General features: G+C 32.6%; 1 protein-coding gene across 2 annotated transcripts in view; it reads right to left on the bottom strand.

Moving 5' to 3' along the window:
- Nucleotides 1–721: 721 nt before the first annotated feature.
- Nucleotides 722–24,080, bottom strand: part of LOC126469967 (uncharacterized) — a 552,724-nt gene continuing 529,365 nt past the window's right edge. For both annotated transcript variants that reach the window (XM_050097392.1, XM_050097391.1), the window contains exons 8-9: nt 15,509–15,740; nt 722–13,435 (exon numbers count right to left, since the gene is read on the bottom strand). In XM_050097392.1, the coding sequence (XP_049953349.1) occupies nt 10,944–13,435; nt 15,509–15,740 (2,724 nt within the window). In that variant the 3' untranslated portion in view covers nt 722–10,943. The remainder of the gene's footprint in view (nt 13,436–15,508; nt 15,741–24,080) is intronic.

Raw genomic sequence — 24,080 nt, 5'->3', positions numbered from 1 at the left:
ATCACAAGTGGCAGCCTACTTGGACTTAAAACATGTTATTTTAAATTATTACTCCTTCAGGAGTAAAAAATTTAGAATGGTTCTCTCAGAATGACTTATGATGGAGATACATAAGTTACGAAATGTATGTTGTCATGTTGGTGGGTGGGTGTGTGTGCACACTGTATGAAAAATGAGGTTCAACTTCCTATAATGGATTATTTGTAACGTTAGGAAACACTTCTCATATAATCATAGAGCAACTAAAAAACAATTTGTAGCACTATCTGATATCTCTTTATTCTGTTATATTTTCTTCTTTTTGCCATCTTCCACAATTTTCTATGCTTAATTCCTGAAATAATTCTAAGGAAATTATACTCTTAATGTATAGTAATACTATGTTTATTTTCAAATCATCTTGAAAGTTTTCCTGAAATTAGATTATTTGCAGAGTATTGTATGACTGAAAGTTGTGTAATTGATTCTTATTTATTTTGTTAATTGTTTTGTATAACTTGAATCTGTAAAAATAAGCAGGTCAGAAAAAACTCAGAGCACAAATCAAAAGCTAGGGTGAGTCACATCAAAAAATAACTGCACCATCAGGCAATTATATCTTGATAAGGAAGGTGGTTATTATCCACAAAGTGGGAGTGTCTAAGAAAGCACAGCAGATTCCTTACAAGTATGCCTTACCTGAAACCATTTTTTTGGTGTTGTAGAATAACAAATGCACAAATACTATAATGTAACAATATATTTTTACTTCAATCAATATATATTAAAACAACACTGCCCAAACACTCTTTATGCATAAACAACAATAGGAAATATAGACATTCATGAAGCTGAAGAATAAATCAGTCAAATATAAAACAGTTTTCTGTACAAAATAACATTGAACTTGGAAGTTAAAGTAGTTATTATTGAGAGATATTTCCTGCTCAATAAATGCAGATCAAAAACTTTCAACAAATTAGTAAGTGAGCTATTGAATCCTAAAAACAAATGTTCACTGTATTCCACACTCTTTAAACAAACAAAAATTGAACAAAGCATTTCTATGTAGTAACAATTGTCTTTTATTTCATACTTCTTGAACTCAGAGAACTGTTTTTATGCAGCCATAAAGTCTCCATCTTGTAATCCAAAGACACCTTTTCCTCACAAAAGCCATGTACAATGTAACACTAATCCATTTCAAGCTAAGACAAATTACAGAAGTAATGAACTTTTCTGCTAATATCTTACATGATATCACCTTCATCATACAGTTTCCTTTAAGTCCATTCCTGAAGTGATGTTGATGATTCCAATTATGCATATTAAATTGCATCTTATTTTAAATAACACACTAATTCAAAACATATGACACAAACTCCTGTAGCTGTAAAATATTATATTAGAATTTTCAAAATTATTGTTGGACATTCAAAATTGGTTTTGAATATTGGTAGCATAAGTGGAAAGTTGTGTCTCTAATTAAATTGTTACAATGTTTACCTAAACATGAGTTTAACAGTTAAGTTACATACATAAAGGAAAAGTACAGATTAGAGTATCATTGTTTTGCAATGTGAAATTCAGATGAAACACAATGGCAATTTCAAAATATACAATGTGTGTTTCTGTTAGTATGTTTCAGAAATATAATTATTGCTTTGTCATTTTATGAACTATTTTCCTGAAAACATTCATATACTCATATACTCACAAGCATTCTCTGCAAAATATAAATTTCTGTACACACTGACTTCAGCAGGAACTATGAATATAAATTTTTCAAGACATGAAAGTTATCCTGATATGAAATGCCAGAAGAATTACATTAATATCTGAAAGAAGGATTATGACTGTAATTTTTAGAAGCATGGTTATGTATTGTGGAATGTTTGTATAGCCTCCAACTGTATGTCTTATGCTCTTTAGCTTGTATAGATTTGAAGAACATAATTGTGTTTCAGAAATCAGTCAAAGCTTTCACTGATTCCTAAATCATAAAGATGTGCTATATTCTCAGTTTCACATTCTTGCATTAAATAAATAGCACCAAGCCAATGTGAATGAAAACTGAGTTAACACTTTTAATATGGTGCCCGAGTCTCATTCAGGCACCTGAGTGAGTCTCGAGCACCATCTCGGAAGCATTAAAAGACTTTGATGAAAGGAGTAAATACATAAATGTCTTTATCAGTGCAGTTGGAGAAATGCCTGGTACACATTGTGCTGTCTTAGAATATATTTATTCACAACTGGTTTTGATCATTGATCATCTTCACAGTGGAAAAACATCTATTGTGACAACTTCACGTGTCATACATGCTTTTTAACCAGAAAAGTATAAAACATATCTGACTTGCAAACATCAGAAAATGACACTTAATGCCATAATGCTAGCTTAAGCATTCAGAAAACATTGAAAACATGAAACCACATAACAGCAGTAAGTGCACAGCATCATTGTTCAGGCGCATTGGTTGTTGTATCTAAGTAACGATGCTGTGCACACAGTGGAAAAACATCTATTGTGACGACTTCACGTGTCATACATGCTATTTAACCAGAAAGGTATAAACCATATCTGACTTGCAAACATCAGAAAATGACACTTAATGCCATAATGCTAGCTTAAGCATTCAGAAAACATTGAAAACATGAAACCATGTAACAGCGGTAAGTGCACAGCATCATTGTTCAGGCACATTGGTTGTTGTGTCTAAGTAATAGTGCTGTGCACTAATTGCTGTTAGATGGCTTCATGTTTTCAATGTTTTCTGCTTGTGTAAACCAGTATTATGCCGTTAAGTATCTTTTACTGATGGTCTCAAGTCAGTTATGGCATATACTTCTTTGGTTAAATAGCATGTATGGCATGTGAAGTTGTCACACTAGATATTTTTCCAGTGTGAAGATGATCAGTGACTGAAACCAGTTGTGAATAAATATACTGTAAGACAACACAATGTGTACCACACATTTCTCCAAGTATATCAATGCTGTTCACACTCGCCTGAAAAAATGATGCTTTTCAGTGGAGAGAGAGCAAAGATATGACAGTTTGTTAGAACAGTGTGATTGAAATGTATACTGCCATCCAATATCATACTCAAGTAAGCCTGTGAGGTGTACTAGAAAACAGGGAAGAGTAATTTAAGTATTTTAGAAATTAATTATTAATAAGTTACACGAAGGAAACCCACTAACTCCATTATTATTACTTTGTTTCTGATTACCACTAACTTGTGAATTATTTCCACAATGGAAAATTTATTGTACTGTGGAGTAAATCATTTGAAAATAGTCTTCCATTTGTAAGAAAAATGCAAAAAATAAAATAAAAATAACATGGGGTGATGAAGAGTAATACCATGTTCTGTTATATAAGAGTGACATGCATGAACAGAACTATATGCTGTATTGTTACTTTTTGGACAGGAGCTGGAAGGAGCCAAACAGCACTCAGGGTAGTTGCAGGCTTCAGTTAAATTGACACATCAGTATGCAATACAAACAGATTTTTCGTATGAAATGATGGACACGTATAATATTCTGTGATAGATGATTCTTTGGTAACTGAACCAACTGAGCCATGACAAATACAGTTCTATAATATGGAAACCAATCACACAAAATTGCAAGCCAACAATGAAATTCTTTTCTGGATCTTTACAATGTTAGGAGTCGTCAGGTGCAAGGAAGATGATTTGCTAATCAGAGAACTGTTTCCAGATACTTGCAGTAAGGGATGTCAACTTATTTTTCTGGAGTTGTGTGTTTTTGGAGTATTCTAGAGCATTAATTTATCATGTGGACTTTAATGAAAATAATATCTCAGTTTTTCCTTGCTTTTTTATGATTATTAGCCAAGTAAGCAGGTTATAACATAATTATCTTCCAACTCTTTTTATTTCTGTCTGCACAAAATCATTGTGCTGTAACAGTTCCATATAAGACTGACTTAGGAATCTATAAATAAACATATAAGCTTACTTCTCCTTATCTGAAGACACCACTCCATGCCACAATGGAAATTACATTTATATTCCATTATTTTTTTTAAAAATGAGATGCAAGACAATAGAATTTATATATTTTAATTTTTCTGTCTTCTTCATTGACACTTGTGTGCTGTTTATTTTATTGTTATTTGTCATTTTTTTAGTTCCTGTAGAACCTGATTATTTTAAATTATCTATTTAATCCAAATTACTCATTGAATTTCCTCTTCATTATTCAAGTTAATTTCTCTAAATCCATCTTATCCTCAACTAGACTGGAAATTTAATCCTGGATTAAAATACACTTCTCAGTAGTATTTACACTTATCAGCTTACATTTTATTGGTTTAATCTTCAACTGGAATTAAAACGCATTTCCAAGTAGTAATTATACTTATCAGCTTACATTTTTTTGCTGTGCCCACTTATTATTTTGTATAGGCTGTGTACATGGGTTCAGTGACCTTATTGTACCTATTTCTTGTACAGATTTTTATAACTCTGAGAGTATTTCATGCATTTCTTTGCAAATATTTGAGGCCATAATTAATTAAACTTTTTTACAATGAAGTTACTAAACTCACTCTTCTGTTTCCCTATCTCGATGCTTTGGGAGATGGTTGGATGTGTCTATTTGCCTCTTGTTTAGGACTTCCAAAGTTGTTTCCACTGTCTCCAGCACTTAGCAGTAGGTTCTACTCCAAAAGATTATTTTTTCCAAATGCCATTATTTTATCTGCAATGATTGCCTTCTGAATTTCTTCACAGGGAATTTCAATGTTGTATTGGTTTCCCTTTATTTGTCACTACACAAATTCTTTATGATTTAATATGTAATTAGTTGATATCCAACTGAGCATTTTGTTCACTATCCCTAGAATATTGCTTGTTACAGTTTTCATTCCAACATGATATCTATATCTCTGTTTAAATACACTGTTGTCTGTGTGATACATTCCTATCCTCCAAGCATATCATCTTCCCTTGTGATATTTTGAAGTGTGTTAGATAGAAATAGTCACAGGAAACTATTTCAGTTTCTGGTTTTCCTGACATTTTCTGCCCTTGAGCACATGCTGCTGTAGAACAGTGGCTGTTGCTGGTCTGTTTTGTTCTCAGTAACAACAGTTCTTACTAGCAGTGTTTCAATTATAAGTCCATGACCAAAAGTCCTTCATATACTTACATTTTATTAAAGTAAAATAATTTCACCTTATCACTCCCCGCTCTTTCCCATGCAGTGAGTTTATGTGTTGTACGAGAATATCAGTCAAGTCATAGCAATGGCATCATGATATCGTTTCCTTATTTGTATCTATAACAATATCACAAATTTCTATTATTATTCATATTGCAGTCTAATTATTTGATCGTCAAGTTTAAGGCACACTTAATGAATTGTTCAAACTCTGGACATGACATGTTTGCTAAGGAAAAAGCCACTTGCTGGTGATAATGATAAGGCTACGTTATTATGGCTATATTTAAAATTGATCTCTGTAAAGTAACAGTGCATATATTTAACCAACAAGAATAACTAGTTTAAAGTGTAATGTCTTCTTTTGTACATCGATAATGTGAAGGAATTTCACTAACATGCATAACTAGTACACAATTACTGAATTTATGTAAGTTTTGCAGAGACCCATTCTCAATGAAACTGTTTTTTGGTTACAATACTCTGTCAGAACAAGAAATAACATGAGACTCTTGCAACAAAGTCTGAGAACAATACAGATCTCAATATCAGGCATATTCTTACAACGTACATAGTAAAATTAGGACACTGAGACTGAAAATTTGGCTTAATTTATCATCCCCCCTACCCCCCCAAAAAGATAACATTTCTAAATTTTATGTATAGTACTGAATACAAATATAAATTTTAAACATGCTCTTGTTTTCATACTGTGTGATACTAAATTAAATTTTGCCACAAGTGTTTCACACTTCTGAACCAAAGTTTATTGTAATAATGCTCTAGCTAATTTTCATCTTGGAAATTTCTGGAGTCTTCAGTTTATCTTTGCTTTTAACTTACAACTAGGAAGCAGAAATGGATACAGTCTAGCCATAAAAGGCAGTTTGCTTATTTCTATTACAATGTTTGAAGAACCCATGAAAATTTTGCACAACATTAATGGGAAGTGTATGTTTTTCCTTTTACACCATCTGAATTATTCACTTTTTAACGTTCTCATTTGTGTGAGTACACAAATGAGTATACATTATATTTAATTTTGGGTGGTGACTTTTCAGTTTTTAGGAATTCATCTGACTGAAAGAGAGTAGCATTTTTTCTCGATTGCACATATGATAATGATAAACGAAAATAAAATAAAATACATTTTCCAAGTACTCCTGTTGTGTTAGTACAATGAGAAACAAAATTAATCAATTTCCCAAGCAGATTTGATGGAAACAATACAATATTAACAACCTTAGAAAGAGAGGACAGACACTGCCAAACAAGTAATTTTTTTCAGAATGTGCACATAGTCTTGACATGTTCCTTAAATATGTGTACTCTTCTACAGAAAATTAACAATATTTTAATAGTAATCACTTCCTCACTACATGGAAAGGTAATATTTTTCTATAAATATTATCCATATGTTATTTGATATTGTACACTGTCAAACTACATTTAACTTATCTGATATTGCATGTAGAATTATTGTTGTTCCCCTCTGCATTTGCAAAGCCCAATGAACAGCACTCAGTCAGTTCGAATATAAGTGATTTTTGAAACATTACAAACAACCAGAAAACCATCATTTTCACTGTCTTTTCAGTGTCTGTCTTCAGGATGACTTGAAACATGGTCAAAAAATTGGTTTTATAGTCGTTTTAGTGTTCCAAAATGATTCAGCTTTATACTGTCTTATTCATTCCAGTTGCCCTGGGTGTGAAGCCTACACAGTTATAGCACCCAGTGAAGTCAGGATGTGAAATAAATTGTACATTAAAAAATGGTATCGTATTGCATTATCTTCTGTTCTTGATCCCAGAGTTCGGTGTCATAACAGGTTCCTTCTTCCAGAAAGACACCTGCTGTGGTGTCAATATGTTCAGACCAACAAATGGGAACAACATGATGACATACTACATTTTAATGTACTTCAGAGTCACTGCAGGTTGTATGTACAGTCATATGAAACAAATTATTTGTATTTTTTGACATTAAATGATACAAAATAATTGCCTGGTAAAAATTAATTAATAAAACATTAAAATAATCATCATTTGCACTTTGAAAATACTAAGTGAAATTATTCATCACAACAGTGCATAATATGACAGAATATTAGGTCTGGCACCATGTGAGCTTGATAAAAATTTTTAAATGTTATGAAGACTGAGAAATGAACACAAGATAAATATGACTTTAAAGCATCAAGTGCTTTCACATGATAGGGAACAGTGATGACATTAAGCAGCTTACTGGTACATGTTTCATAACCAAATGGAGACATCTAAACTTGTTTGAGTATTATAAAATATTATGGTAAAGGTGACACTCTGTTTAGTTACTTTCAAAGCGGTCTTTATGACATGATACAAAATTAAAATCTTGTGTCCTAAAATAGCATATATTATATTTTTCAAGATGATGTTTGAAATCAGAGGATCTTTGCAATTGATGATGGTTTAGCAAATCCAATGAAAAGTAAGAAGGAAAGATGGAGGTGGACGGAAAAAGAGAGTAAAAAGAACAAGGAAAGGAAGAACTAAATGAAGAGGAAGGGAGTCAGAGAGAAATTCAAGAATGAGAGACATTCTGAGATTTTGTGGGATGAGAATCCAGTTCATTGATGACATCTAGAATGAGATAACTATTCAAAACTTTGCAAAGATAACATAATCAACAAACTGAAACAATGTGAAGGGCTGTAATGATTTTCTTACAGACAAAAAAATATTATTATTTTATGCTACAATGATCACATGCTCTCAGAAATATGTTGATTTAGACATAAAGTGGACAGTGTAACTAGCACAATAGCAGTGTACACTTAGTACAGATAAAACATTTTACACTATGGTTGGGATGTAAGGAGTGTCTAAATGAGGCATATAAGATGAGCTATCACCTTCATAAAAAATTCTAAGTATAAATTCCTGCTACAGCATACATGTATGTCATTTTCCAATGATGTGGTGTTATATTTCCTGTTTCAGTGAATGACAGGCTTTCTATAACAACCACTGGTTGCTGTTTTCCTACAGTTTTATAGTACACTAACATGAAGCCCAAATTTAATTATATGGGGAAATGATTTACTATCACATATGATATCTGAATATTGTATGTCAGTTGGTGACAAATGTCCTGCAGTAATGTGTTGTATCACACTTTCTGATGACAATGAGTAATTCTGAGATTTTTTGGGTCATTTAATATAGATATATCTGAAAAAGCTGCACTCCTCCAAGTGCTGAGTACCAAATTATTAACTAATTTCTGTTTATATTATAGATCTACATATATGGTATATTTCATGCAACCTAATCAGTGACATTTTGTTACAGTGTCTAGCAGCTACAACTTTATTTTCCTGTGTAAAATTTTAACAGTCTATTAGTCGATGTAATGCATACAGAATAAAATCACCTAAACTTATTAGACTATTTTTAGTGTTTTAATTAAAAGTGCATTCAAATGTTTAAAAGGTCACTAATGTCAGAAAATACAAAAACACATATGAATTTATATTATGACTGCTGGATGAAGACTAATTCAAGCTGATCTCACAGAAGAGAAGGCAGTCCCAATGATCGAGTACATTGGTGACAGTGCTACAGAACAAAATATCTAGGCAATTTATATGCAGTTTACAATCTACTTGCATCAGCCAGCTGTTTACTTATTTATTAAATAATACTCAATAAATGAATTTATAACTGCACCTTAAAGGATTTGAAGTAGTTACAAAATTCTACTGGTAACTGATTTTTAATGTAATGAATATGGTTTATTTTTGTAGACAACTGTGAATTTGAAATTAGTGATGAAATTAAATGAAAAAGGGGCATTTAAAAATAAAAAAATGTAAACTAAAATATGAAGTAAGATCACATCTATCAATTGCTGACAATGTTAACTAATACAATAAAAAGTTGTCAGGTGTTACCTAAACACTACGAAATTGTTTATCACCAGTAATTGAAAGATACTGTTAAACTTCTTTAAAGGAAAATTTGATTTTTTGGCATGAACATTAGCTGCAGTTGAATAACAATATAGTTCTAAATTAAAGAAGTAAAAGACCTTCAAGTAACGTATCCCACATGCCATGGAATGTATGTTATAATTCTATCTTGATGAAGCAATTTTCAAAGGAAGGAGAGCAGTGTATATCAGAAAAGAGGGAAAACCAGTGAATTACATTCAATCAAAAGAGAATATAATGTCTCAAAATACCAAAATACTTCTTTCAATTATATAGACACATTTATTCCAGACACCAAAGAAAGGATTTATATTCTCCCTTCATTTACCAAAATCAACACACTTTAATATCAGTTCCAAACTGGTGATATGTTCCAATCATTTTGTTACAAAATATAACACAGAATATGCAGATGAGTATGGGGAAAATGGGGCTACCATACATTAACAACATAAAATTAAGGAGACATTTCCTTTGAATTTATATTACCTCTGATGCTTGAAATCAATGATAAGCAGAATTGAATAGGTTTAATTTACACACAATCATTTTAAGTACAAAATTGTAGCAAAACATATGCAGATATGCCTGAAACTACAAGCAATTATCCCAAGCGACAAAACATTAAAAGCTTATCAAATTTTGTGCAGTAACAAAACTCTCATCACTCATCATTCTAAATAAATAATGTTTATGGATATCACTGATAATACGTATTACAAAGAGAATGTCTATGATTATGGCTAATTCTATTTATTGAATATGCTGTTACTGTTATTTGACTGAGATCTAAGATGACCTAGTAACTACATCACACCCACCAATTCAGATTTGGAAATTTAAATAAACAAATGACCTGATTATTTTACAGTGGTACCTGTTCATTTACATACAAAAATTTGTTTCTTTGTTTTACTTAAACCATATAGAGTAAAAAAAGGGAAAAAAATGATCGAGCATATTCTCACACATAACAGCATGTATCAAAACCTCATTTTGCTCATATTATTAACAGAGTACAACAATGAAAACATATTTAATAACAGCTCTGTTTAATAGACTGCATCATTGTGATCAATGACAAAAAAAAAAATAATAATTTCATAATTTTGTCACTGTACATGTACAACCAGTCACCAAAACTGCATTCTTCTAAAGGAAAGTGATAGGCTTGAAATACCCCATATACATAGCAGTTATGGATCTGTTTATTTCAGTAGGACTTTCATATGAATTATCAGTCACAAAATTAGGCAAGGCACAAACACATATTATGAAGAATATCACAATATTTAAGTGCAATGTATACAGATTACTTAATATTTAAAATCTTTGATAACATACTCCTGCAAAAAAACAACAGTTCATATATTTGGCATCCAAAATATATAACACTAAAAAAATAAAGCATTCACCCAATATTTGTTTGAATCATGTTTTAACAATTTCTATACATTTTGTCTTTAAGTGACATGCTTATAAATTTTTCACATTTTATTTTTAAATTGTTCATTCATTGCAGGATGTGTGATTGAAACAGCTTAAACAGAAATGTTCAGGATAAAACACTCAGCTTTAAGTAAAAATACTTGTTGAAATTTCAGTCTTGTTGCACTTTGAACAACACAGCTGTTGCTGAGATGATGTTTGTAACTCATCAAAGTATCTCATTCACATTTGTTTTTGTTATGTACAGCATACACAGAAACAACAATGTATTATGTCTGATGTATAATATTCGATAACTTTACTGTAAACACTTGTGAAAGAAATCTTCAAGGGAACATGTCTACTGTATCATGCAGCAGATACCTCCAACTGGAAACGGTCCCTTGTCCTTTAGGTGCCTCATTAAAATAGCAGATTCATGATGTAATCCATTTGATGCCTTTGTTATATTTACACCTGATGATGTTACAAAATTAATATCTTTCTGATGTGAATGTGCAGCAGACGAAATCTCTGAATTCAGCTTTGAAAAATTAGCATAACCGAATTTGAAAATATCAATATTTTGATTCATTGCTGCTATGACGTCTATTGCTTCTTCACTTTTGACATCATCTTCTGCCATATTAACAGTGCTGTTAGATGTTTCTGACAACCAGCTTTGTGATGAATCACTTTGTATCATTACTTCTTCTTCTGATTCAGTGTCAGTCTGTGAATCATAATTATTTCTCTCCACTGGAAGACCCAGACTGTAATATTTCCCCACAAATAATGATGGGTCACACATGCATGATACATTATCTGATGATTCCAGCTTAAGCTCAGTTTCAACTTGACTGTTCAACTGTTTTTTCAACAGCTCAGAATCCCAAATGTAAAATTCAGCTTCGCAGTCAATCATATCAGAAGTATCTATTTGCTCTGATAATGAATTATCCATATTTACCACTTCACTTAAAGCACCTTTAGTTTCATATTCTTCACTTTCATGATGTTTGTCTGATAATTTATAAAATTCATTAATAATGGAGTTATGGATGTGATTTTTATGAGGTGATTTTTTCACTATCCTACAAGGCTCCTTATCCTGCAGGGAAAGAGTAAATCCACAGTCAGTGTTAAGGCCATGGATCTTAATTATTGAGCAGATATTTTTTTCAGTATTATTATCACATTTCATATTGGAATTAAACTTGAGCAGTTTCATATGAGGAATTAAATTAGCTAAAGACACACACCCTTCACAAAATTTTATTGCAACCCTTATACTTGCATCATCCATGTACAAAAAATTAAGAGATGATGCAAGCAAAGGGTTGCGTAGCACGTTTTTTGGACCGGATAAAATAGGTTTTGCTAATTCTTCATCTGTTTCTGGACTTTCACTCTCTTCATCACTCCCACACATATAGCTTGAAGCAGCACTTGTAAGACATATAACTTCCTTTCCTTTTTGTGAGTGAAGCCATTTTTCAACAGCCTCTTTAATTTTCAAGTTCTTAAAGTGCCTTAACTGCACTTCATCTAATGCCTCTTTTACAATAATGGCTGACATATTTTCTGCATACTGAATTAAGCTAGTGCTTGGAGTTACTTTAGTTTCCTGGTCATTGGAATCATGGTGTGTCATTTGACTGGTAACAATTTGATCACTTTCAGTTGATGTGGAAGTAGGTTTCAACTGAAGTTCTTTGTGCCCTTGTTCAAAATTTTCTTCAGTGCTTTGGCTGCTCTGTATTTCACTTTCAAGTTTATCTTTGTTACTTTGATCATGTTCACTATGGCCTGCGCGGTCATTTGGACAGTGTAGCCCTCCTGAGACATTCTCTGCCAGTAGGGTGTGTGTTTCTTTGAGAGATTCAGAGATAACCCCAGTATTTAAGGTAGAACAGCTCAGATTACCTGTTTGATTTGTCTCCTCATGAGGTAATTCAGTGTCATCAGTTGAACTGAGGAAATTCTTTGATGCAGTCTCATTTGACTCTAATGCTGTTGTTTTGGAATCATTTTGTGTGTGTTGTATTCTGCTTGACTCATCAGAAAAATAGTCAGATGATGATACTGTAAATGCATCTTGATTGTTGCATATGGAAACAGTGTCTTTTAATTGTGATTTATTCATATTTATTGTATCTGGAATGCAGTTCAACTCAGAGTCATGATCTACTATTGTGAGAGTTTCCTGACTGGTGGGATGTTCTGAAGGCATTGTCTGTTTCACAGGCGACAATATGCCATGGTCATCTGGCATACCATTTTGCATGCTATGGTCAGCACCAGCTTCTTCAAATACACTTCTTGGTTCAGTTTGTCCTTCACGTCCTGCATGTGCATCCTTTGGATTGCTTTTGCAAGACCTATCGTCATGAGCTATTCTCTTGGTGGAATTTTCTTCAAAACATACAGTGCTATTATTGTAAGGGACATTATCTCCTTTTTCAACTGCTGAAATAGACCCTTTTTTAGTAGAGTCTGCTGCATTTTGTGTGATTCCCTTATTTCCTTTCTTTGATCGTCTACTCACAGTATTCTCATGTGCAGTTAATACATCACTACCTTCTGACACCACTTTCTTTTCAGTGTGTTTCACCTTTTTCGCTTTTGATTCTGACAGATGTTTTTTGTGACCTCTGCTTTCACTTTTTGACAAGGGTACATCAGCCTTCTTGACAGCATTGTAGCATGATTCTGTCCGTAAACTTGTTTCCACATCCAAAGAACTGTCAGCTACACAACTGCAGTTCTGTGAACTGTACATCTTGACTGATTTGTTGTTGTCAAGGAGGTGCTCTTCAGATATCCCTGCAATATCCTCACTGGCTTGTACATCTGAAACATACAAAATAACAAATGGCTTCTATCATCTACACCATTATTAGTGAAACTACTGTTACTACAACAACAAGAACAACATGCTATTATTATTATAATTACTGTTATTTTAATTATCAACTAATAAGAACATGAATATGTATATTCTACTTGGATGAACACACACTTATTTGAATGAAAACTGTAATATGATGAAAGAATGACTAGAATGCAATGCACCTTACAAAAACACAATATGGGGTAGGACTTGCAGATGTTTATAAGCATGAAATATTTTTACATGGATTTTAAGTGTCCTCTGAATGTATATGTAAGATTTGCATGTACTGGGTTCTTTAAAAGAACAGAAGAAAAAAGTGTTAGAGCTTAAAAGGATTATTATAGCTTAATGGTTCAGTCACAATTAATTTTTATTACAAGAGAAATTGCACAATTTCAGCTGTAGAAATGTGATGCAAAAACTGGCCATAATGTTTTAAAAGAGCAACTCCAGTATTTTCCAAGAATGATTTACATAACACTTGGAAAACTTAAATCAGGATGACTGACTGGATTTCAAAACCTTCTCCTTCAGCTTTACTTAATCACTGTGCCACAGCACTTGGTGAGGCTGTGGAACAGCCAGCTGAGTATTTGGCTACCTAAAAAGAATATTCACAATTCAGAAAAGGGCAGTGAGATGCATTGCAAAAATACCACCAAGACAGACCTGTAGGCAAGCTTTTGTACACTATAATATTATGACAGTATATTCACTGTACATATACCAAAGCATAATGGCGGTAAGGTCAAGTGATAAACACCTCCTAAATAAAGATGTACACAAACACGGTACAAGAGGAAATGAAAATTACTACATGATAAACAGAAATCTAAAACTGTCTATGACTGCCCCAGAAGAAGCAGGCAAAAGGTTTTTTAATAAACTCCCCAAAATCATTAAAAAAGAAACAGACCTAAAATGTTTTAAAAATCATTTGAAACTATATCTCACAGAGAAATGTATATACAGTTTGAGTGAATACTAAGATGGTGTTTAATATGTTATATCATTACTGAAATGTACGTTTAAAAATTATCATGTATGTTGTTTGGATTTGTGTGTACATATAATGTGAAACATGTAATACCTTTGTATGATTATGGACTATTTCTGTTTAATCATTTGTTTCATTTATATATAACGAAATCAAGTTTGATGTTAATAGCCTATTGTATGACACACCCAATACTCTCAGCTGAATTTTCAGCTGGAGTCCATGGGCAAAGAATAAATAAATAAATAAATATTATTCTCAGTGAATGGTTAACTGCAAGGCCAAAGAATGAGTTGGTTCAACATTCAATAAACATTGATGTCAGTAGAGATGGAGCAATAGTTCAGATGAAGACAGACAGTGCAAGTTATGAGTTTGTTAATGACACAGTTGTGGCACTTCCCTAAACTGATCCATGTAAGCTTCAATTACCAGTGTCATGTAGGTGAAGGCATGGTACATTAAATTATTACTGCATCAAGAAAAGGGCATTATGCATTATAAACTGAATCAATGATTCAGTTTGTCCAGTTCCCCTCTCCAACCGGGTCTTCTCAGAAGCCCTTGCATTGCTCAGAATAAAAAATAACAATGAAGTGCACATGGAGGAGAAAGACAGTTTTAACATTTAGGAGATATATCCATATTCTTAATGTATTTTGTTACCACGTTTTCTGTACTCTTTAGATGTTTTTTACTCACAAAATCATACATCTACATAAGTACTCCTGAAAATATAAGGAAGTTACAGCTAGATATTGTTAGTTTGCCTAGTTTCGTTACTGTATGTCAACTCTAACATTTTCTTATGGGTCAGATTTCCTTTATATCCAGATAATTTCTGTCTGCTGCTATGATCCATTTGAAGGTTATCAATTATGAATGGTGTATTAGCTTTTACATGAAGTTGTACGTATAGTGTAAATACTAAATATATTTTAGGCATTTTTGATATGAAAAGCCACAAAAATGCAACATCACTCCACAATTTCAAGATACAAAATGAGAAAAGAGGCACTGTAACAGCACAAACCTTTACATGAAGCTTGAGTAGCTGGCTCGGGTATATTTTCTGAAGTAACTATGTTATTAGTTACTGAGGTGGTATTGAATTCCACTTCAATACCTAGGGCAGATGTATTTGTACTTCCCATTTGGGCTGCAACAGCTAATTCACAGTCTTTTGATGCATCAGGGCCAAGTTGGCTTAAAGGTTTCTCTGCTTCTTTCTCATATGAGCTAGATCCTTCAGAACCATCATCTACCTGGAATGTAAATTTGATAATGCAGTTATATACTGTTTTCTTCGTCATATTTGATTTTTCTTTACATTACATTATTTAAAGTTTTTTAAAGAAAGATATTTGCAATTAAAGCAAAATTTATTACTTCATGCACATAAAAACACATCATTTCATTTCATTTCATTTTATTATCTTCCTGTGTATCATTTACATGATGTAGGATTTGTCACAACAAAGTTATCATACTAGTACAAGTACTACAGACATAATAATGGAATATCACTTTCAAGGCATTTTTTAAAAGTACAAATTTAGGCATATAAATTAAAATTTTTGGCAATAAATTTACACACAATCAAAGTACTCATCTACGTCATAGAAAGTTTTGCTTAAAAGGTAATTTTTAAGCTCAGTCTTAAATTTTACTTAATCTATTATTGCCTTCATGTACACTGGCAGAGCATTGTAGAGTTTTATTCCAAAATAACTTACATGTTTTTGGGTTTGTGTTGTCCTTACCCTTTCTACATACAAATTCTTACGAGTTCTAGTATTATAATTATGGCAGTCCTCATTTGTACGTAGATTTTTCATATGTGCTCTTGTACACAGAATGCTTTTAAAAATATACAGTGATGGTATTGTGAGTATTTGCAGTTCTTTGAAGAGGGGCCTGCAATGAGTTCTTGGAGAGTTATGTGTTATGATTCATATAGCTCTTTTCTGAAATTTGAAGATATCTGTTAAGCTTGATTTAGTTTTACCCCATAACATTATGCCATAAGACACGATGGACTGAAAGTAAGCAAAATACACTAGTCTAGTACAGTCTGTGCTGCATACTCTAGATAATATCCTCAATGCAAAACATGCCGAATTGAGCCTGTGGGATAAGTACTTGAGATGGTCTTTCCAGCTTAAGTTTTGATCAATGTTCATGCCCAAAAACTTTGTGGATTGTACACTCTCTATCTTCTTATCCATTAGTTTTAACTGGAGGTCCATATCTTGAGTTGCTTTGCCATACTGTATATAATTTGTTTTACTTAGATTAAGTGTTAACTCATTAGCATTAAACCAATGTTGAATATATTTCAGGACTATATCAGTTGTGGTGGTTAATGATTTTTTATCATCACTTATAATTATGCTAGTGTCATCTGCGAACAACATTATTTTGGTAGAAATATTAGGATTTTTTATGTCATTTATATAAAGCAAGAATAATAAGGGACCAAGAACACTGCCCTGTGGGACACCTATTTCAAATTTCTTTGCATCTGAGACCCACTTGATTTTCTGGTTTTTATGTTCTGCGATGATTTCTACCACCTGAGTTCTATCTTGAAGGTAAGATTCAAACCACTGCTTCACAACTCCCCTTACACCTATTGCCCCCATCTTGGTTAACAGAATTTTGTGATTTACTGTATCAAAAGCTTTAGATAAATCTAAGTTAATTCCCACTACACATTTTTTAGTGTCGAGACTCCTGACAATCTCTTTGGTATAGGCATGGATAGCTGATTCTGTGCTGTGGCCCGAGCGAAAGCCATGTTGATTGCAGTTTAGAAGTTTGTGAGCATCTAAGTATTTTATGAGTCTGGTTTTCATTAATTTCTCTAGAATTTTTGAAAATGATTGGAGTAGGGATATTGGTCTATAATTTTCTACCTTGTTTGGATCTCTTTTTTTAAACAAAGGTCTAACCTTAGAGATTTTAGACTCTTTATCACCTTCAATATTTGATTATCATTTGTGGGAGTTAACAACATACTACTGTCTACTTTTGGGGCTGTTAATTTCTCATGTTTAGTAAAGTTTTTACTTAATGATACTGGTACACTTAAAAAGTAATTATTAATGCAATTTGCCAGAGTTTCATCCTTTAATTCAATATTTTCACTATTTTTGAGTACTATTTCCTGATCCTTGAGGCCCTTACCTGTTTCCCTTTTCACAATTTCCCAAATAGTTTCTGATTTATTGCCTGATTTTCTTATTAATTTCTCATTACTAAGTAATTTTGCTTTTGTAATTACTTTTCTATATATTTTTTTGTAATTTGTTACATATTCTTTAAACTTTGGGTCAGTCCAACTTTTCAGTCTATAGTTAAGCATTTTCATGGTCCTGGAGGAATTTCTAATACCTGTTGTGATCCAGGAGTTAGCATGTGTATGCCCATATGTGTTTGTTTTGACAAGTTTCAAATTTCAACATAAACAGGGAAGAAAAAACATTATATGCAGTGTTTGTGCTAGTTTGTAACAGTACTTCTGCCCATGATTGGTTAGTCAGTGTATTTATGAAGTGACTGCAACTATTTGTGGTGAAGGTACTTTTGTACATTTGGTATGAACTATTTTTGGTCACAGGGGCTATGGGAAATTTAAGGATAAGTGCATTGTGATCAGATATTCCTAGGCCAACATTTATTACATCTATATCTATGGCATCTATATTTGTGAAGATATTATCTATGAGACTTTTTGAAGAGTTTGTTATTCTTGTAGGGTTAGTTATATGTGGATACAAATTGAAGCTATGTAAAACATTCAGGAACTGATCTCTGGATGCACCTTCAGTCAATAAGTTGACATTAAAATCTCCACTTATAATTATTGTTGATTTTTTATGATGTAATATTTTGAGCAATGCCTCTAACTTATTTCTAAGAATTTCAGGATCACCACATGGTGATCTGTACACTGACATTATTATTAATTTACTCTTTTGCATATTCAACTGTATTGCTGCAGCCTCATTAATTGGAAACCATTATTTATTAAAATCATTACACTTTTTACATAAAGCAGTTTTAATTTAGAATAAATTGAATTAAAAATGTATAGCCATGTTTTCAAAACATTTTTAGAAACAAGCAGAAAAACCAACCTTTGAATACCAGTGCATTTATACTTTAACAGTATTTACTATTGATAGCAAAGTGAAGTTTTAAATGAACAGTGGATCACTTAAGTAATAACAAGACAAAATTAGTTATCATGTGTATCCTTGTTTATGATCTGAACTGTAATCTTGGCATTTTATTATAAAAATCTTCAGTAAGCTGCCCAAAGAGAGAAGATAAAAAATTGTGAATCTACAGAAGTTCACAAATAAGTTGAAGGGGAATCAGATGAGCCATTCATTCTATGTACAATAAAGATATGAGGATTCTGGTTCTCCAACACCTGTTAGCATTAAAGGATAATGATACTTCATTCTTTTAGTAAATCTATTTATTTATTTGTGTGGCTCATGCATGTTGCAAGCCTTTTCAGTTGGTGTCTTATTTCAACAACTGTAAGTAATCATACATCAATGTGAAGTGAAATATGATGGGTATATAGCAAATGAATAGTGTACAATATATTGTAGATGAATAGCAAGAGTTTCTTCCTGTGTAGCAGCTTTTCTTCTAAGGATCTGTCCGATGCTGCACTGTAATTTGATCGTATCTGTTTTTGTACTATCACATCAACTGAGACTGCAAAAACAGTGTCCATATTTGCTAATTATGAATGTATGGAATGCTTCTGCCTATCCAGTTATGTTACTTAAAACACAGCACACATCTAACTTTTATTTTAATAAATGTTTAAAGTTCCAGTTTTCCTCTGGTTAACAAACAATATTAAAAGAGTTTCCAGCATTAAAAAGGGTGGTAAACAGCTGCCACAGATTAGTTACAGATCATTATTAGTAATTTTAATACTTTGTAAGGTAGTTGAGGCCATAATATACACTCATTGTCATAGTAACCTTGGGAAAGCGACCTTCTTTATAACAAAGAACCTGATTTTCAGAAGGAAGAAATACAACTGCAGTTCTTTTGGAAATTAATGGAAAATATTAATATCTTTTTTAATACAGAAATGTGGTATCACTTGTTTTCTGTGACCATTGAAAAGCAATTGAGTGAAATCCTAGTGATATTTTATTTGGGAAACTGGATTTTTATGGAATACATAATCACACTTGACTGTAATTACTTCTCATTTTAACATCAGAAAATGATATCTTTCAGTCAAAACTGAACATGTCTTAGTTGAAATTAAAATTAGAACACATCTGCTCTGTATCAGAAAACAATGAGTATCTTGATTCTTCTTTCAGCTGGCATACTGCTAATAAAATTCTATGTAACAAGACAAAACACATCATCTTCTGTTTGAAGTGTGAAGGGCCATAGAAACTGAATCACTAAAACCTTCAGATGTGCATGTTGGCTATCTAGTGCAGAAACAAAGAGAGATAGTCAATAATTACTATCACTGTGTGACATACTTTGGGATATTCCAGTCACCGTAGGGACATTCCATCACATTACCAACATGAAAAAAAAAAACAGTTTTTAAAAGAAGTTGAGCATCAAAAAGGGGTTTCAGGAAAGGTCATCCAACAGCTGAACAGATCTGTAACCTCAAAAGGATTATTAGATATTGTACTCTATGTCCTAAGCAATATTTTTTTATGGACATAAGGAAATCCCACATTTCAATAGACCATAAAGTCCTGTTAATTTGAGATTGACTTTAAAGTGCTGGCATTAATTACAGCCACTCTGACAGATACAAACTCCATAATAAAGTTCCTAGGATGCTTCTCAGATTCATTTGAGATCAAAACAGGAGCCAGACAACATGATGAGATGTCATTGATGGTCTTCAACTGTGTTCTTGAAAAAAAGAAAAATATCATCAGGATCCAGTGAGCAAGATTAATAAAAACCGACTACAGCCTGATCAGAATGAGAACTAAATTGTAGGGAATCATGGTGGTCTATCTAGCTTTTGCTGATAATATAGCTGTTTTGTCAAATTATGTAGACACACTAGGGTTCAGATCGAAATGTAAAAGCAAACCAACAAACAAACTGATCCGCAAATATAATTTGAAAAAACACCAGAAATAATTACTAACACAGAAGATGTAACTCCTAAAACCCCAGATGAAATATGGAGACACCAACAGACTAAAAATGTTTAAGTAGCCAGGAGAAGTCATTAATAAAAAAAAAAAAGAGCCATTAATATAACACTAAGATACATCACTATGAAACAGTTCCGAAGCCAGTAGTCATGTATGCAACTGAAACTGTATCTCTAAATGCAAATGAAAGCCTCCTTGAAGGACTATAGAGAAAAGAGCATAGAATAATTAGAGAAATCATGGGATCTAATTATAAGAATGGTGTTCACCAAAAAAGATACAATAAGGAAATTTATGGAAGAATAGAAAAAAAATTACAGACTTGCAAAAGATGTATTATTTTATGGTCACCTCAAATAAATGGCCACGAAAGAGTTTAACAAGGAGATCTTCCAATTATTTATTCAAACCCCAAACCACAATTCCCAAGTTTAGATATACTAATGAAGACCTTTGACTCCTACAAATCAAACCTAAAAATTCTTGTAACAGGGATTTCCTCCACAAGAAGATGATGATAAACAGGTTACACTAATATAAGCAGCCAGAAAGAAGAAACACTGCTCCTTGCATGGAGGAGAATAAGCAAGCCCACTCGCAAAGACTCAAGTATATCTGGGTGATAAAGAAAGCAAAGTTCACTGCAAGATGTAATAAGACTTAATGTGGGCCTAGATGGCACCACCAGAATAAATAAAAATAACAAATAAAATGGTCATGTAATTTGTATGATTGATCAAGGGGGTAGTGTCATATATTTTATTATGAGGACCAAAGTACTTACAATTGTGAATTTAAAAATTTATGTTTTGTTACACTGTATTAAAAATAATATTTCTTAACTTGTAATGAGGGAAGAGGTTCATCATAACAACAACGGAAAAAAGGCTAATTTGAATGTACAATGACACAGATTACTAATAACATAAATTCTCAGAAAGTGAAACTACTCAGACTCAATGGTAAGTTAGTACACTCATTCCAGTCTATATCACTAAAAAGTTTCAAAATAAAATAGTGCAGCTGGCAGTCAGACAACAAATTGCAGCCTACAACATTACTTAGTTATTTGATGTGCATAGTGATGAAGTTTTTTCTATGAAAATTCATTGTAATCTACTGTACTCTAATGAAATGTATATCTGTATCAATGGCAAAGCCTATTTCCTACTTAAATGACCAAAAGCTAAAAATGATTCTTTATTCTATTCATTACTAAATGAAGCATAGGCAGAATATTCTTTACTAGCAAAATATGATGAGAAAATCTAACAAAGGGTAGTTTTTAGTGTTGTGTACATATGTAATTAATAACAGTTTTTTGTTCTTATACTTTTAATTTATTCAACATTGTGGAGGGCCCTCCTTGATGATGGTCTCTATGGAATGCAGCACGTAAGTGAGACAGTTATTTTCAGGTTTGTTAACTGGATATATCCTGTAATCCAGATACATCATGTCTTTGAGATTGACAGTTGATATGGACCATTTATCCAACAGCAAACTTTGAAAGCCAGGACAATTTATCCAACATTAACCACTAAAAGCCATTTTCTAAGACATTACCAAAGTTAGTATATCAAATATCATTATCAAAAGTCACTTAGAGTGAAATCATAATTTCTGTTAACATAACAAGTTACAGACATTGCAGTACAACAATATTTGTATGAAACACATACACAATCCAAATGACTGTGTGAAGTTCCATCCAACTGCCAATTACATAAACCATACTTTATTTGCAATCTTAACTCAGTATGATTAGCCAGTTGAGTGCCAAGAGACAGATTTCATTGCAAAAGTTGGGAAGTGCTTAATAAACTTCATGTTGGAATGGGGAGGAGAATGAGATGACTGTTCACATCCTTCTATGTGAATGGAAAGAGCAGTCAATGAAATGGCATTACATGATGCAAGAGAACAAGAAAAACATTTTAAAATGTGCACACCACAGGATAGGACATGGAAAGTGTCTTTAGGATGAGAATGGTGCATTCCTGGTGGATTTTATGGAGAAAAGAAAAACAGTCAATCCGGTGCAATACATAAGCAGTCCATATACAAATTTAAGCTTGTCTTCATTGAGCTGGCCTATTAAAAGCTCCATCCCATGAGCATATTAATGCAAAACAATGCACAAACCATTGCTGAGACACTGAAATTTGGAAGGGAAATCTTACCTCATCCACCTTACAATCCACTTCTAATGTCATTAAATTACTAACTGTTCAGGCTACTAAGTGAAGCATTACCTTGAAGATGCAAAGAGTTTGCAAAATTCTGTGCAATAATGGCTGAGAAACAGAGGCAGTGATCTTTGGCATTACCTTGTTCACAGGCAGATAAAAATATTGAAAAGGACAGAATATAGTAAAAAGAGAATAATTACTGATACTCACAAATTCTGTAATTACATGTATTAACTTCAATTCACTTTCTTGTGGAATAAAAGAGAAATGACTTTATAGGAATTGCCTTCTGGCAAAACCACATGATAAAATAAATAAAGTTGCAAAAAGAAGACTCCAAATGAATAACAAGAAATAGAATGGTTGTACTTATAAAAATATGCCAAGAATGACAGAACCTTTTATAAAGAGGACTGAGTACCTTAGTGTTGCAGCAGCAGTCAGGGGTTTCTTCTGTTGTAGAAAATGGCAGACAAGAAGTGCTGCAAGATGAAAAAATGGCATGCAGGCCACTCGGAATAAGAGAAAACGTATCTCAGAATGCCTTTGGTTAAAACAGCTGTCTTTTTATGTTTACATTTACTAAAAAGTTTTGTAAATTAAACATTATGATTTAGAAACCCTGTTTTGACTAAAACAACAAAACTGAATCAATGGTAAGATATCACATTGTAATATTCACTGTAGAATTATGAAATATGAAATTAAGCTCTCTGTTACAAAGCTACTTTCCAACTGTATTCGTTTGCAATGTTTTAGCACCTTTCACTTAGTTCTTTAAGGCTGTAGTAATGATTTTTATATCCATTGATAGTAAATAATTTTAGTTTGCATTGCATACTTATTTAAGCTACAAAGTTTCCAAGAAAGTGAAATGCACATGTTGAGCTACCACCACCAGAGCAGGAGCAATAGCAGCAGGACAAGAAAGAAATAACATAGTTGCATACAATGGATCCTTGACATTGAAGGACAAAAGTTCTGCTGGTTAAAGCTAATACAGCAGATTGAAATCTGGTTCCAAACTCTAAGTCTCATCAATAAATCAGTAACCTTCTGGTCTCTGCAGGTCTCTTCCACATTCCACATAGACAACCAACTTTCATGATTCTTGAAGCAAGTGTTTGTGATGATTAAACTAAAATCTGTGCAAAATTTTAACAAGTGGCTTCCTCTTTCATTCCTTTCCCCCAATCCATATCCACCCAACATTTTTCCCATCCTGCTTTTC

Source organism: Schistocerca serialis, chromosome 3 (assembly GCF_023864345.2).
Source record: "Schistocerca serialis cubense isolate TAMUIC-IGC-003099 chromosome 3, iqSchSeri2.2, whole genome shotgun sequence".
NCBI classification, from domain to species: Eukaryota; Metazoa; Arthropoda; class Insecta; order Orthoptera; family Acrididae; genus Schistocerca; species Schistocerca serialis.
Note: the sequence above shows the minus strand (reverse complement) of the source record. Positions and strands in the feature narration are given on the sequence as shown.